Source organism: Molothrus aeneus, chromosome Z (assembly GCF_037042795.1).
Source record: "Molothrus aeneus isolate 106 chromosome Z, BPBGC_Maene_1.0, whole genome shotgun sequence".
In the NCBI taxonomy this organism is placed as follows: Eukaryota; Metazoa; Chordata; class Aves; order Passeriformes; family Icteridae; genus Molothrus; species Molothrus aeneus.
Window position 1 is genome coordinate 1991637 of NC_089680.1, and position 16665 is coordinate 2008301.

Below are 16665 nucleotides of genomic sequence, written 5' to 3' on the forward strand. Positions count from 1 at the left end.
TCTCTGTTCAGGCTCCTGGAGATCTGCCTGTAGCCCTTTGATCTCAAAGGAGGCTGTGCACAAAGGGGAGAGTTTGGGGCTGCCAATGGGTTTTGCAGGGAAGGGGGCATTTTTTACAGGGTTGCATGCAATGAGGCGTTCATTATAAAAAAAGAAACAACTTTGTAACAACCCCAAGCCCGCTATCTCTGTGCAGGAAGCCTCCTCATTCCTTATCTCAGCCCCAGGAGATTTGTGGGATATCACAAATAACAGCTGGTTAAGATAAGGTCTCTCTCCCAAGACGCTGCTTGCTCCCAGCATCTGTAAAGCCTCATCCTGATGGACCTGAATGGACCAGTGCCTGGAGCTGCTACATCTCATCCCTTTTCAGTCCAACCCTGCTCTTTTCTAGACGTTTTGAGCAAATACTGTGAGGGCTCTTCCCTGCATTTCCATGCCTTAGGCACCCATCTCCAAACCCTCCCAAACACCCTCACCTACCATCAGGGGAGCTCAGCCACCAAAGGCGCTCAGTTTTGGCACGGCAAAACTTAATCCACTCCCTGCCCCTTCCAGCTCCTAGCACAGAGGGAATCCCTTAATTTCAATGAGGAAAACCCCGCCAAGGAGGAGGGGAGCTGTCAGGATCCCCCCCATGCTGACACAAAACCAGCAAACAAGGTGTTTATAGCCCAGTGATTCATAATACTGCAGTTTGCAGGAAACGTAGTGCCATTCATGGTTAAGAAATTCTCTTGTTTTCTGCTAAATATATAAAATAATCACTCATTCCCTGAGCAGCAGATGCAAATTACACCTAGCATTAGCCTCGTATGCCAACTGCTATAATTCTGGTGCAGCATGAAGCTGTTTCCCAAGGCTTTAGAAGTCCCTTAATCTGCCTTCTGACGTCAAATGACAAATTTCTTGCCTGGGATCATTAACGGGATGACTAATGAAAGCTGATAAGTGAATTTATAAATGAAATTAAAGATATTAATATTAAAGGCCAGGCTACAAGGGAGAGAAGTGTGGATTTAGCAAACCAAAACAAGCAGCGTGGTAATCTGCATGAGATTTACAGCTCCTATCCTGACAGGCAAACGAGTGGTATTTTCCGCCTGGAGGTTGTGGAAGCTGCCAGGCTTGATGGACACTTCTCCTGAAGCATCACCACCCCCATTACCTTCAGACGCTGACTGAGATTTAAAAAGCTCCTGCTCAAGTTTAACTGCAAATGCCAAAGCAGGGATTAGTGCACCCCAATAGTCTTTGCAAAGATAGCTTCACCACCAAACCCTCCTGCAAACAAAATACCTTTACTCTGCTGCCAACTTTTTTTTTTTCTCTCTCTCTCTCTCTTTTAAGATAAAAACACACCTCAGACTAGATTCTCATCTTATTCACCCCAGTATAAATGCCAAGCAACTCCTTTAAAAGCTGAGGAGTTTGGAGTTTTTTTGGGTTCATGCACGTACAAACAAGTTCAGGCCTTGCCAGATGGGAATCCAACCCCACGTCCAGGCAGCTTCACCATGAACCCACAGCTCCTTCCAGACTCCAGCTGCTCCTCACTGAGGCTTGGGGCCCTCAGGAGAGTCTGCTCAAGTACCAGCTCCCACCAGCTGGTGATGGTCAGCCATGAATGGACCACACAAACCTCCTGCATTGCCCCAGGGCATGCAGGCAAACACAGGCACCTCCTCTGATATAAAACAAAAAAAAAAAAAAAAAAAAAAAGAGAGAAGAAAGCTTCCTTTTGTCTGCAGATGCCCCGTTTTCAGCAGAGGCAGCATCAAAACTGGCTAGCTAGCTGGGCAAGTGGTCATGAGGGGTGACTCCTCATGCACCCACAGCCTCCAAAAATCCCAAGATCCTGTGGGAAGTATCAGTGCCTCCATCTGGCAGCGAGATTGAAAGAAGAGTCAGATGCCACCAGGAGAATGAGGAATCCTAGAGACATAGAGGAAGCACAGCTGGGGAGGGCACATTTGTTACAGGGATGTTTCCCAATCCCTTCCTTCACTGGAGGAACCCAGGGTGGGGAGCAGCTGCAGCAAGACAGATGTCCCAGGAATGGTTTTATTGAATGCCTTTTAGAGACACGTTCCAGCCTGGAAAAAAGGACAAGAGAATGTTTCCACAGCCACTCTTAGCTCCAGAGCTGGACATATGGTTTGGTAGGCTGTCCAGTTCCATCAGTCCTGCTCAAAAAAGTCCCAGAAGGTGCCCATGCCTGGTGCTCTCCTTGTTTGGGGACACATTTGCTCTTTGGACCATTTGGGAAAGGACATGGAGGGGTGGAGCATGGCAACAGCTCCACAGCACTGCTCAGGCCTTCCAGAGGGAGGAAAAAAGAGGAAAACCAGCGCCAGCCAGTGGCTCTGACTGAGCTGAGGGTCACCCACACTTCGGGGTGTCACTTCCACACAGGGCAGCCACTGGGAGCAGCTGGGACCCCAGGGATGTGATAAGAGACACACAGACACCTGGATCCTTCACCCAAGTACCAAAATCCTCACCCAAACATTTCCCTACAGGCGTGCCCTCACTTCACAGGCTCCCAGCCCACAGGGCTGCCCCTTACTCTCTCTTTGTCCCCACAACCTGCACCTTTGCTGCTTCCAGCACTTCTTTGCTGCTGACCCCACTGGGTGCAGTCCCTCAAGCCAATGAAGAGATTCTGTTCATTAAAGAGCCACAAGCCACACACACAGAGCTCTCCTGCAGGCACATTTTGCAGCCTTTAAAGGGAGGGAGAGAAAACAACAGAGGTTAAGGACACTTACCAAGAGGGATCCATGACAGCATGGGCCAACCAGCCCAATCCAGCTGGGGCTGGGAAATGCAAAGGACCATCAGGCAGGAAAATGTGTGAGAAAAGGTCCTGGGAGACTGCAAAACTGAGCAGAGGAGGAGCAGAAAGGGTTAAGAAAAGGTGGAGAGGAGGCATGGAGCACACAAGGGTTTGCCTTCCCTCCATCCTGGCTGCTGCTGAGCTCTCCAGCACAGGAGCCCAGTCCTTGCCACCACCAGGACCTGTTGCAAGAGGCTAAGGAGTGATTGCACCTTTTTTTTTTTTTTTGGTGAGAATTTAACCTTTCTCAAAAGACAGAGTTTTCTCACTAAGAAGGTTTAGGAGTAAGACAAGACCACACAAGGATTTAACTTGTGGATCTCCCATGGGGTCCTGTGCAGAGTTGCTTGGGAAACCACTTTGCCAATCCCAACTGCAGACCAACCCACTCCATCTACCCAAAATCAACCAAAAAAGGGAGAAAATTACCATTTTCCCCACTGGGTGTTGTCCCCCCTCTCACTGCCTCCCTGCAGGTCCCCGTCCTGCAGCCCCACATTCCCCTTCTGCTTCTCAAACCCCCACATCAGCTGAAACACCTGCTGACTGCAGACTTGTGAGTTTTGAGGACCAAGTTGGCCATAAGCAGCACCTTGAAGCTCTACATTATGTGAAACCCCTTAAGATTAAAGCCTCGTGCTATCACCCAGCTCCAGGAGCTGCAGGGTTATGCAGGAACACCCAAATTCCATGAGATGCCTGAGAGTCACAGCATTTGGCAATGCCATCACACCTCTTCCAATTGCCAAACCAACTCTGCTCCTGGGGGTTACAGATATTGAAGACAATTTAATACAGGAGAAGTTGCAAATCTTCCCTTGGATTTCTCACTCATTAATTTAAAGCCTTCCAAAACGAGCACTCCCAGGTTAAGGGTGGGAAGGGCTTTTCTCTGCTGACCTGCTGCAGCACCTGTCCCTTTTTGAAGACCTCTGGAGAGAAGAATCTTCCAGTTTAGACATGAGGTGCCCCAGTGCATGGTTTGGAGTTAAACCAGCACATAAAGGGGTGGGATGTCCATGTCCTTGCTACCCCCAAAAGAGCTGTATTCCCCTGTCCTTCCACCTCTGCACCCCCAGTGGTTGTCACCATCGTCCCTCTGGTCAGGGGAGACGCATGAGCCAGTCTTGGATGTCCCAAGTGCCCCCCGAGGTACCTGGGGGGGTTCCTCCTACATCTTTTGGGGCAGTGCCTGCCCCAGCCATGCTCCATCCTCCCCTTTCAGCTACCAAGGAGCTGCCCAGGTTATGAGCAGGGTTTGAAGCTACAACAGAAACGAAACTCAAGACTTACTCTAGGAAAGTCCTTCCAGAAAGGTCACAGAGGAGGAGTCGGGGCGGCTCTGCGAGGACACCCACACTCTGCCCAGGGCACCCCGAGCAGCCTGGGCTGTGTCCCCACCGTGTCCCCAGCACTCCGTGCCCCTGCACCAGAGCAGCTCCGGGGATTTGTGGCAGACACACCCCCTCGAGCACCCCCGAGCTTCACAGCTTCTGCTGCTGCCTCCCTCGCGCACCAACTCACCGGTTCTTAAATAACACACTTCCACGGGGCCAGATCCGCACGCAGCAAGGTAAATCCAGATCAGCTCTCTCTTTAGGCTCTGCTGATAATTCCCAGCATGAGCAAAACGTGAGCACTACTCGTTTCTGTTTCCTCTCAAAAAGGATGGAAGCTGTGCCACCAGCCCAGACCCCGTGTGAGACCCATCAGCCCAGCTCCCCTTTGCCATCATTAAGCGCGCACAGATGGGTGTGAGACCTTTACACAACCCTTACAGAAATGAACCTCAGAGCCCCTTTTGTCCGTGTTTGGGATTATCCTTCTCCCTGTTACTGAAAGGAGTTATTTAAGGGAGGCCAGAGATACAGGTTGGTGCTGGAGAGACGTCTAGGCTTTACAGAAATCACTGCATGTGCCTCCACACCCACAGCAGCACCACCAGCACGTGACCCACCTTGGATTTCCTCAGCCCACCGACGCTAAAACAAAAACAAAAACCAAAAAAAAAACCAAACAAAAAAAAAAAAAAAAAACCAAACAAAAAAATCATTTTCTTTGTACCAGGTGACTTTTTCAGGACTCAAACGTGGCTTTTCCAGGGTGTCAAAGGAATTAAGTCATTAAAATGTGGATGAGTTTGATGGATTATGAGCTATGAAAGCCTGGTGGTTACTGACTAATAAGGCTGGGAGGTGGAGGAGGGGGGGATGCTTCCTCTTGTAAGGATGTGTTTCTAACAAGACAGGTCAAAAATATGATGCGGATGATAAATTGCTTTAAAAGTTGCCATTAACCCAGCAGTTTTGTGCATTATTAGATTACCAAGGCATCCTCGGAGTGGGCTGAGCACGCAGCCCTGCTCTGTAGCAGGGCTAATTTGCAGAGTGAGACCTGGGGGGGGTTGTCACGCTCGCTGCAGTGAATCCCCACTCCCAACAAAGGGGCAGCTGCCGGCAGGTGTCCGTGGAGGGGATGGGTTTATCCGTGTTGGGGTTTGGGCTGGGGGGAGAGGAGAAGGGGGATTTTTTTATTTTTTTCCCCCCCACGCCATAACCCGAATCTCATTGTCTCACGTGGCGTGGGGTTGGTGGGAGGGGGAAGGGGGGTTGAATTTAAAAAAAAAAAAAAAAAAGGAAACGAAACAAAATCAAAAAAATAAAAAAAAAAAACGGGGGGTGGGGGGGAGGGTGGGAGAGGGGGGAGAAAATAATAAAAAAAAATCACATTGGAAAATGATCAGCCCCAACAGGCATGCATGTCTCCCTTCATTCATGCAAGCGAGAAGCACAGCCTCCCTCCTCGGGATGTGTATGGGGACGTGTCAGGCACGGAGGAGCTCAGCGCTGGCCCGGGGCGAGGATGGAGCGAGAACAAAGGGCCACGGCATACACTACATCCAGGGGGGAGCAGGGGGCACCCCACCGGTGCTCATACAGAGGGGGACAGGATGGCCAAACAGTCACCGAGGTACACGGAAAAGGAAATATGGAGAAGGAAATCATAAATAAATGTTTATAGAGAAAACCAACCAAACTCAGGATAGAGCTAGGAGAGAGGTGGAAAGGCACAGCCTTGCGAAATGATGCGTCTCTGGGAGGGATGCTGGGGTAAAGGCAGGGCGGGCTGCAGGAGCCACTGGCTTTTGTTTTGCTTGCCAGCGGCTCCTCGTGAAATTTTAGCGGGTGGGAACCACCGACCTGCTGAATTTGTCTTCCTCTCATTAAAGACCAATCACCAATGCTGCGTCTCCCCCCCGCTTCTGTGGAAATGTAATTAAAGACAAGATGCTCCCCCCGCCTCCCCTCCCAGCCCCGTCTCCTGGCTTTGGGAGCCCTGACTTCCCTCAGCTCCTCGTGGCATCCAAGCCAAAACGGGGAGGTTTTACGGGACCCTTTTGCAGACCTGGGAGAGGAGGTCTGCTGCAGGCACAAGGAGAGGTGACCACTATCATTATCATCGCTTTGCAGCCGCAGCAAAGCTGCTCGCTGACCGCAATTCATCCATTCCTCCATGCTTCCAATATTTTAAGGCTCCCCGTGACTTTTTCTCCCAACCCCATAGTTTGCCTTCTTTTTTTTTTTTTTTTTTTTTTTTTTTTGACCAAATCGAGTTTTTATTCAGAAGATGGTGGGCCTGGAGGCTTCGAGCAGGAAAAATGTAGTTACAACATTAGCAGCTGGGACGTTTTTACGAGCCCTGCCTTGCAGGGGTCTAGTGGAGATATTTATAGCATGCCAGTCGCCCCGGGACCGAGGCACGGCAACTCCTCGCCTGGCAGATGGTGGGCAGGGCACTCGCAGAGATGTATACGTTTAAAATATACAGCCTAAAGATCGGAGGGTTTTTTTTTAATTTTTTTTTTTTTTAATATACAGGTTGGTTTACCTCTTGTTAATCAGGACTTTAGAAAAATAAACAATTCCCCCCCCATCCATACAGAGGGATCAGTCTGGTAAGGAAGGTGTAATGTTGTAACTAGAATGAATAAGCAGCAGACCCTTCATCAATTTCTTTTTTTGATTAATAATGAGGGATTTGACTTTTTTTTTTGGCTGTTCTGCGGTAAAACCAGAATTCTGCATCAGCACAACAGCAATAGGGACTGTGCGCTGGGAAGTATGTACACACAGACTAATGCTGAGGGTAGATATGGGATAGGAAGTGGGGGGGGGAAAAAAATGTATTTAAAAGCCCCCATATCTGTTCTAAGAGGGAGAAAAAAATCCACTCACTCAAACCTCACGATGAGGGGAAAGCAAGGAAAAAATCTAAACAGCAGGATACGACAATAAATGGGAAAACAGCAATAGAAAAAGCACACTAGGTTAATATAGGAAAACTAGTTTCTTTATTGAGAGATCGTATATTAGTATTAGTGGAATCGTGTGTAACAATGTCATCATGCACACAATACAAAAAGGCAAGGCCCACCATGCTATGGAAGGGCAACAGAACAAAAGCAGCGTACACTGAGCAGATGTATAGGCTACAGCACATTACATTTCAGCAGGGTATGTCTCTACAGAGAGATTTACATCAGAAACTAGGTAATGTAAAAAAATACAGACCATGCTTTAGTTTTAGTACAAGAAAAAAGGTGGAGATACACAACCAAAGGATATTCGGTACAGAAAAAATTACCCACAAAATAAGAACAGGAAGTAATTTAGCACAGCAGAAAAAAATGTTATCCCTGTTTAATGGAAAACCATTTTGCCAGTCGTCTCTTTCGGCAGCCCGGTTTGTTTGGTTTTTTGGGTTTTTTTGGGTTTTTTTTTTTTTTTGGAGGGTGGGGGGTGTCGCTGGGCGGGTTGTCGGGGGTGTGCCGGCGGGACGGGACACTTGTGGCTGCAGGGAGGGCCGGGGCTGGGGGCGATGCCCGCGGGGACAGCGGTGTCACCGCGGGGACAGACAGGGATGCTGCGCCCCCGGACCACACGCACCCCGCCGCCCGACTCCCCGCCAGCCCGATCCTGGGAACCGCGGCCAATCGCCGCGCTTCCCCTCCCCAAATTTAATGGGTTTTTGGAAGGTTTTTCAAGCAGGGAGGTGGGACCAGATGACCCCACCGTGGTGCCCTCCAAGCTCAGCCGCCCCGGGATTGTGGGTTTGGCCGCAATTCGGGGGCGTTTGGCCCCGCCGCACCCCAAAGAGACTCTGCGACGACGACCACAGCAAAACGAATCCACTTAACAGGAATTTACAGTGCAAATGTAACTCAGCTACTACACAGGATGGAGGTACAAAAATGGCTGTTATCGGCTACAGCTACGCTGGGATGGCCTGGTGGCTACGGTGAGGGGTGGGGGTGGGGGAGAGGGTAAATTAAAAAATAAAATAAAATCCGTAAAAGAAGAACGGGAGGGAAGGGGGGGAGGGTGGAACAGATCTACCGCAGTCGGGAGGTGCGGGCGGTAGGGGGGTCCCGAAGCGTGGCGTGTGTGGGGCGGCAGGCGCCCCAGAGAGGGGGACGCCGCCGGGCTGGGTGAGGTGCGCTGAGGGGAACGCTGAGGGGCAGCCCCCCCTTCCTGCCGCCGGGGACCCGGGACGCGCCGCCCCCCCTCGCCGCCGCCAGCGGCCCCGGGACGCGAACCCGCGTTGCCGGGAGCGGTACCTCTGTTGCGCACGGAGCCGAAGACGGGCAGCACCAGGTATCCGACGTGCACCAGGACCATGCTGCGGCCTTTGTGCCCCCCGGACGCGCCGGCGACTGGCGGCGGCCGCGCTCGGCCGGCACACAAAGGGGCGCGCGGCCAATAGCAGCGCGGGGGCCGCCGCCGGGACACGCCCCCCCGCCCGCCGCCGGCCAATGGGCGCCGAGGGCGGGGCGACCCGCGCGCGAGGGAGGCGCGCACGCGCGCGCGGCAGCGGCAGCGAGGTCGCGTGCGCGCGCACCCGCGCCCGCCGGTCCGGCCGTGCTTCCATCCGTCCGTCTGTCTGTCCGTCCGTCCGTCCATCCATCCATCCATCCATCCATCCATCCATCCTTCCGTCTATCTGTCTGCCCGTCCGTCCGTCCGTCTGTCTGTCCTTCCGTCTGTCCGTCCAGCCATCCATCCTTCCGTCTGTGTCTCCGTCCGTCCGTCCGTCCGTCCGTCCAGCCCTCCTTCCATCTGTCTGTCCGTCTGTCCTTCTGTCTGTCTGTCCAGCCATCCTTCCTTCCGTCCGTCCGTCCGTCCATCCATCCATCCATCCGTCTGTTTGTCCATCCATCCATCCATCCATCCATCCATCCATCCATCCATCCATCCATCCATCCATCCACACAACCACACCCCTGTCACCTGCACACACAGACACACACCACAGACACCCTCAGAGCCCCCACAGACACCCTCAGACGGGGACACGGACACGGCCACACCCTCCCACAGGGACACGGACACGGCCACACCCTCCCACGGGGACACGGACACGGCCACACTCCCGTGCTCCTGCTGTCCCCTGCTCACAGCCCCGAGCTCTCCCACCCCACACACGCGTGGGTCACAGTCTGGGGTGCACATCCCTCATCCTGGTACTCGGGAAACCCTCAGGAGCAGGGCCACCGAGGGCTTGTGGCTGTCCCCACCCCAGTGCCACCGTCCCCACGCCCATCCGTGTCCCATCCCTGCTCCCCGCGGTGACACAGTGGCCCATTGTGTTGACGCCCCAGTTGCTGACAGAATTTATCCGCTGGGGCATCCCTGACCTAAAACGGCTCTGGCCGAGCCCGGAGGGGCGCGGAGAGCGCTGGAAACCCCTCGGAGCGCGGAGCCTCCCCCTGCTGCTGCCCTTCAGCCCCCAAAAACCCCAAACAGCACACATCATCTCCATTCCAAACTGTTTTAATGGACTCGGAGCCCCCGTTGCGCAGGAGGGATCTCTGGCAAAGCACAGCATCCAGGGAATATCATTTCACCCCGCTGCAAAGCGACTTTTCCATGGCTTTCCCACCCTGCCCAGGCTGGTTTTATATTTTATTTCATTCGCCCCCATTCCCCCCGCCCGCTGCGGCCGCCGTCCCGCCGTGGGGAGCCCCCTTAATCCCGGTTTAGCCTTATCCGTGCCGTGCATCTGGCAGGTTTAAGCGCCCGGCAGCCTCTGGACGCGGATGTGCCATGGATTTGTCCGCCCGGATTATGGCATCGGGTCTGTCGCTGGGCTCCGCTTGTGGGTTTGTTGTTTGTAGGGGGGAGGAGGGGAGGGTTGGTTTGGTTTTTTGGTGGTTTTTTTTTTTTTTTTTTCTCCTCCCGATCTGAATAAAAACGTGAGCTTGGTAACCTGGATCTGCGTAACCCCTTCCTTGCCCGTCCCACAGCCCCAGGGCAGATGCTGGGAAGGATTAACTTGATCCGCAGGGAGAGCTGCGAGCTCTCCCTGGAGCCTTCTCCAGAGCTGCAGCCTCCAGCCCAGAGGGCCCTTTTGGGCACATTCGCACAGCTGCTGCTCTGAGCTGCCCAAAACCGGCAGCAGGACAAGTTCTTCCAGGTGCCCGCTGCCTCCCGGTGCCCATCCCATCGCATCCCAGCTCGGATTTGCCCTCCTGCCTTTCCCCCCAATGCCCTCGGGAGGCTGCTCTGGCTCATGGGGGCTCTTGGCAGGGAAGGGCTGGATTTTGTCCCCTCTGTCACCGTGCTGCTGTGGGCATTGCCCACCCCAGGGCTCTGCCAGCCCTGCCAGGCAGCAAATCGTGATGTCCCAACAGCATTAATATTTCCAAGAAAAGAGCAAAATTTGCTGTTTCATTTTTTTCTGCCTAGAATCCCAGAATGGTTTGGGCTTGAAGACAAATCAAAGCTTGACTAAGACCATGAGCAGGGACACCTTCCACTGTCCCAGGTTTCTCCAAGCCCCATCCAAACTGGCCTTGGACACTTCCAGGAGCAGCCACAGCCTCTCTGGGCACCCTGTGCCAGGGCATCCCCACCTTCACCACAAAAAACTCCTTCCTTACATCCAATCCAATCTAATTTCCCATGTTTATACCGTAATGAAACCCTTCCTGAGCCCCGTCTGCGTGGCAGCATGGAAACACACCCGCTCCCCACGCATCTCTGTCAGCAGCAATGGGCCACCCCTGGCCCCTGGCGCGATGCCGAGCTGGCTGTGTCACAGAGAGCCGGCAAAGGGACATCTCTTTAATCGCTAAAAACCCCGCAGGGCGCCCCGCAGCCCAACCCACGCGTGGATCCGACAGGGAGGGACGCCCACCGTGCTTCCCTGGCCCGTCCCCACCCTGGGGGTTTATGGAACGCGCTGCCATCCCCTCCGCGGTGCCCTGGGACGCTGCTGGCCCCGGGCCGGGCTGCAGCCCCTCCAGCAGCCCCAGTTGCCTCGGGCAGCTGCTCCCGTGGTCCCCGCAGTTGTCCCGGGCATTTCACGGGGCTCAGCCCCCGCCGCTGTCGCTTTGCATCTTCCCCGCCCTTCCCGGACACCCGATCCTCCGCAGATGCCGAAGGCACAGGTTGATGTTAAAATTAGCCCCTGGATCCCTCCTGCCCATCCCCAGAGCAGATTTTGGGGTGCAGCACCCCCCGTTTGGGGCATCCTCCTGCCTTTGCCGCGGGCTCAAAATCCCGCTCCTCCTGGATGCTCCCTGGCCTGCGGGTGTCCGTGAGACACGGGTGTCCCCGCGGGTGGCTCTTCTGGGCATGCTGCAGGCACAGGGGGATGTCTCACCCCTCGGTACCATAGGGAAGGAGTCTCCCCTTACCCGGGAGGATATCCAGGAGTTAATAGGTGATCCAGGGCCACACGTGGCGCATCAGCACCATCCTGGGGCAGGTCTGGGGGTGACCTTCACTCCCAGAGCTGCCAGATCTGCCCCCCACCCTCTGCCTGTCGCAGACGTCCTTCACGAAAAATCCTTTCTTTAGGATTTTTCCTCCTAAGAAGCTGAGAAGCTTCAAAAACAAAATATGAACATTGATTATCTGCTGCTGTTGAATGCAACAAGTGAATCTTTGATTGGCCCATGTTAGTTGTTTCTAGTTGATGGCCAATCACAGCCCAGCTGGCTCGGGCAGAGAGTCCGAGCCACAAACCTTTGTTATCATTCTTTCTTATTCTATTCTTAGCCAGCCTTCTGATGAAATCCTTTCTTCTATTCTTTTAGTATAGTTTTAATGTAATATATATCATAAAATAATAAATCAAACCTTCTAAAACATAAAGTCAAATCCTCGTCTCTTCCCTCAACCTGAGACCCCTGTGAACACGGTCACACTCTGCCCACCCTAAAGCCCTCTGCAATTTCACCCTGATATGGAATATTTCACCAACATTTCACTGCAAAACCAAGCTGGGTGAAACCCTTCGGGGGGGTCAGGATGGTCTGAACTGGCTCAAAAAACAATGAGTCCGTTTTCTTCAAATTTAGGGGATTTTTTTGGCTGGCCTCAGGCAGGACAGTGGAACAGCCCCCAGGGAAGGGCTTTATGCAGCAGTTTTGAGGCCCGTGGTTTGCTCCAGAGGGACAACTCACGCCGCCCTGAGGCCTTTTTATGGAATGCCAGAATGGTTTGGGCTGGGGGCCCCGAGGGTCTCAAGTCCCAGGCTGGGGAGGCACAAAGCCTGTGGGGCTTGGGGGAACAGCACTGGAGAACCTCCAGGGAAACTGGGGCTGAAAACACCTGCAGTTAAGGTAACATGGATAGAGAAAGGGTAAAAAAGGAGGGGAAATCTCTACAGCAAATAGCATTGCTCCATGCCTGGGAGCAGCAGCAACCCAAACACAAGTGGGGACTCAGAAACTGGAAGGGCTTTATTTGAGAATTTTTACACTGACATTTTATCTCAGGTTATTTTGCTGCTTTATTTTCTTTCTCCCTGGATTTTTTCCTCTTCTGCTTCTTGCCTTGTTTCTTTAGCAAAAAAAAAAAAAAAAAAAAAAAAAAAGAGAGAGAGGCAATCTAGAGGAAATCATTACGCCTTTGATTAAAGTGTAATATCTCAGCATTTCAATTTTCCAATTTTATAAAGTAAGAGATAAAATAAGAAGATGGGTGAAAACCTCAGCTCCAAAGAGCAGCCATTTGGGAGCAGAGAAAGGGAGAGAAAGAAAAGACTTTGCAATTATTTTGCTGTAGCCTGTTTCAGATGCGTGGCCCAGGAGGTGCTTTTTCCCTTTTCCCTGAAATGAGGATTTTTGGGAGCTCACAGCACTCGAAGGAACCCAGCACACATCCAGAGCCCTCCCCAGCTCATTTCAGGAGGGAGCACAATTTATGGTGGCAGAGGGGACGAGTCCAGGGCAGGGAACGGAGCTGGGCAGGGGCTGGAGCCCCAGGAGGGGCTGAGGGAGCTGGGCAGGGGCTGAGCCTGGAGCAAAGGAGGCTCAGGGGGGATCTTGTGGCTCTGCACAGCTCCTGACAGGAGGGGACAGCCGGGGGGATCGGGCTGTGCTCCAGGGAACAGGGACAGGAGCAGAGGGAGCGGCCTCAGGCTGGGCCAGGGCAGGCTCAGGTTGGATATTGGGGAATTTTTTTCATGGAAAGGGTCATTAAGCTTGGGAACAGGCTGCACAAAGGGCAGCGTTGGAGCCCCCATCCCTGGTGGGGTTTAAAAGCCACATGGATGTGGCCCATGGGGACATGGGTCAGTGGTGGCCTTGGCAGTGCTGGGGGAATGGTTGGACTCAATGGTCTTAAAGGGCTTTTCCAACTAAAGCCATTCAATGAGTCTATGATGCCCCATTTGTATCTTAACATTTTCCTTAATTATTTTTCTTTGGGGAATTTCATTCTCCATCTGTATGGGGGTGGCAGATGGCAAAACAGAGCTGGGGATTTTCTGACTGGTGGTGGTTGTTGCAGAATGGGAGCTGGTGGAGATTCACTGCATTGAGTCCAAAGTGGGACACTGGGGCCGATTGAACCCTTCCTTTCAATCAGAGTTTTAAGCTCACAATACTCATTACTCCCTGTGTGCCTCCATAAGGTGAGGGCAGTTTTGGGCTTTAGGATGTGTCACACCCCCCTGTTTCAAGCAGAATGACCCCAAATTCACCCTTTCTCCTCCATGCTGCCCTTATTTTTGGGGAGCAGAGGTTTTGGTGTGTTTTCCCCCCAGTGTTCTCCCCATCCCAGTATCCCAGCAGCTTCCTGCAGCAGCAGCTTTGGGATGCAACCAGGAACTGAGAAGAAAGGAAGGCCCTCTCCTGGAAACATGCTCTGCTGCAAAATCCCACAAGTTCTGCCACTAATCAAGGACATTGAACTATTTTATTTATGAGATCTGGTCCTTGGTTTCCAATACCCAAAAATAAGGCAAGGTCAGCAACCCCTGTCCACATTCCCAGATCCTGGGCTTAATATCTGGAGAAAAGACTCACTAGTGGTTAATTACTTCAAAATCACAGCTGGATAATTTAATTTCAGTATTCCATCCAGATGATTTTATTTCTTTTGCTCTTCCCAGGGCCCTTTTCCCTGCCTTGGGATGGATGCTGGCTGCATGGACAGGGTCTCACCAAGGTGACTGGGTCCAGCACCGTTAGGAAAATTAAAAAAAAAAAAAAGATTGTTTTTAAATTGTTTTTTTCACATGCAGAAGCCCTTTTGCCTGTTTTTGAGGGCACTTTCCCTGTTCTGGGGGATGCAGGGGAGGGTGAGACAGCAGCCAGATCCCGTATCCTCTGGCTCTGGTGCCATCTAGTGCCTTGCCAGGGGCTGCTTCCAGCCAGGGCTTCCTGAGAGAAAATATCAGCGGCCAAACTGCGGTAAAAATCATCGTTATTGCAAAAAGGGTGCTGCTGAGAGCCCTCATCGCCACCCACCCACCCCTCCCCAGCCTTCCTGCGGGGTTGGGAGCAGGCTGAGCCCAGCCTGGAGCCCCAGGAATTAAAGGGATTTCTCCCTGAGGCACAGGGAAGGAGAGGATGCAGGGGTAAAGCTAATTTTGGAGCATTTTGGATAATTTTAAGGGCATTTTAGAGTTTTTCTACACCCTTGGACAAGCTGGGAATTCTGGTCCAGGGCAAGACCTGACACTGGCCATCAAAGGATGAGGGAATGCTGCATCACCCCTCCAAAAATTTGGCTGTAGTATGCAATCCTGCCGCTTGCTGGGAAAATAAAGCACTAAACAAGAATTTTTTTTGAGTGTCAGGGAGCTCAGCCCCTCACAGAAAGCTCACTCCCTGCATTGTGCCATGCCCAGGTGGGACTGCTTTAATTAAAAGCCCTAATTCCTCCTTTTGACAAGCAGATGGAGGAAAGAGGGATTGTCCAAGGAGTCAAGGATTCCTCAGCTGTAAGTGGGATGGGGTTTTTAGTGGCCTCAGGCTTTGTTTACACAGCTTCCCAACCACAGAAAATGCTTGGGAACTGTGGAGGTCTCCTAGGTGGGCACCGGGGGCTCATTCTCCTTTTGCTGGAGGGGGGTTGAACTAAACATTTTAAACTTGCCAGGCCTCTTCTGAGACATGTTGTGAGGTTGTTTTTGAAATTATCCCCTTTTATTAGGATTTGCTCAATACAGCCCCTCTGTATTCTGGTCTTGGTGTGTTACCTAGAGAAGAGAATATCCCAGGGACACCTCAGAGCCCCTGCCAGGGCCTCCAGGGGCTCCAGCAGAGCTGCACAGGGACTGGGGACAAGGCCTGCAGGGACAGCACCCAGGCAATGGCTTTAAATGGAGAGAAGGCAGGGTTGGATGGGATACTGGGGAGGAATTATTCCTTCTGAGGGTGGGCAGGCCCTGGCCCAGGGTGCCCAGAGCAGCTGTGGCTGCCCCTGGATCCCTGGCAGTGCCCAAGGCCAGGCTGGATGGGGCTTGGAGCACCCTGGGATAGCGGAAGATGTCCCTGCACATGGCAGGGAATTGGATTTAGATGGTCTTTAAGTTCCCATCCAACCCAAATAATTCTGTGATTCTGTGACACTGGGGCTCACTGGCACACAGCAATTCCAAGTTTGAAGCAGACACACAAGGATGTGGAAGAAACACAGCGGGAAAGGTTTGGGTGTTGCTGACCATGGGCCAGCCGAGGACAAAGCAGAAGCACAGCTCAGCTGCAGATGGCATTTCATCAGAGGCACCAGTCAGGCTCCAGGAGCTGTGTTCAATTCACAGCACCTACAGCAATGGAAAATGAATTTGACAGAGCACTCTTGTTTGTTTTCCCAGCTCTGATGTGGCTGCCCTGGATTCACCCGAAGCTGCTGATGCAGCGAGTAAGTGTAGAAAATTATCTGAAATTAAACTTCCAGACAGCTTTCCCCCTGCCCACTCCAGCTTTGCCCCGAGACTGTCTGAAAGATGTTGCCTTCCCAGGGGCTGGCACTCAATTCTAATTTTAAACTGAATTGCAAACCCAGATGACTAACCAGATCCATGAGAAAACTTCCAAGGGGCATTTGTGAATCAGCAGTCGTCAGGACTCTCAGGATTGAATTTACTTTCCAAAAACTCAAGATATAGACTGTGGGGATCCATGGGTTGGATCCTTGTCTGCCCTTTAGCATCAGTAACAAGAGGATTTCACCTTATTTGCACCAAAGTTGTCAGTAAGTGCGGGGTTCGTGCATCCCAAGTTTGCATTTTGCAGGCACTCTGCTCTTTCCCTGTGCAGACAGAAGGGAAACTGCATCCCTGGGGTGCTCTGGAGAGAAAGCCACAGCAGCTGACATTCAGAGATGACAGCCCCAAAAAGGAGAGGCAAAACTGGCAGTGTTTCAGGCAAGGGAAGTGATGCCTTCAGCAAGGAGCACCATTTGCAGATTCTCCAGGGAACTGGGGGAGATTTTATTTTGTGTTTAGATTTTATTTTGTGTTTATCAGCAGCTTGTTCAAAGCCACTTAGCACAACCCATTCAGTCTTCATTTCAAGGCGGGCAAAC

General features: G+C 52.3%; 1 protein-coding gene across 1 annotated transcript in view; it reads right to left on the reverse strand.

Annotated features, from left to right (window-relative positions):
- Positions 1–8563, reverse strand: part of ARK2C (arkadia (RNF111) C-terminal like ring finger ubiquitin ligase 2C) — a 52417-nt gene extending 43854 nt beyond the window's left edge. Inside the window, exon 1 of the mRNA XM_066569051.1 lies at positions 8457–8563. Within this exon, the coding sequence (XP_066425148.1) occupies positions 8457–8517 (61 nt within the window). The 5' untranslated portion in view covers positions 8518–8563. The remainder of the gene's footprint in view (positions 1–8456) is intronic.
- Positions 8564–16665: the final 8102 nt, after the last annotated feature.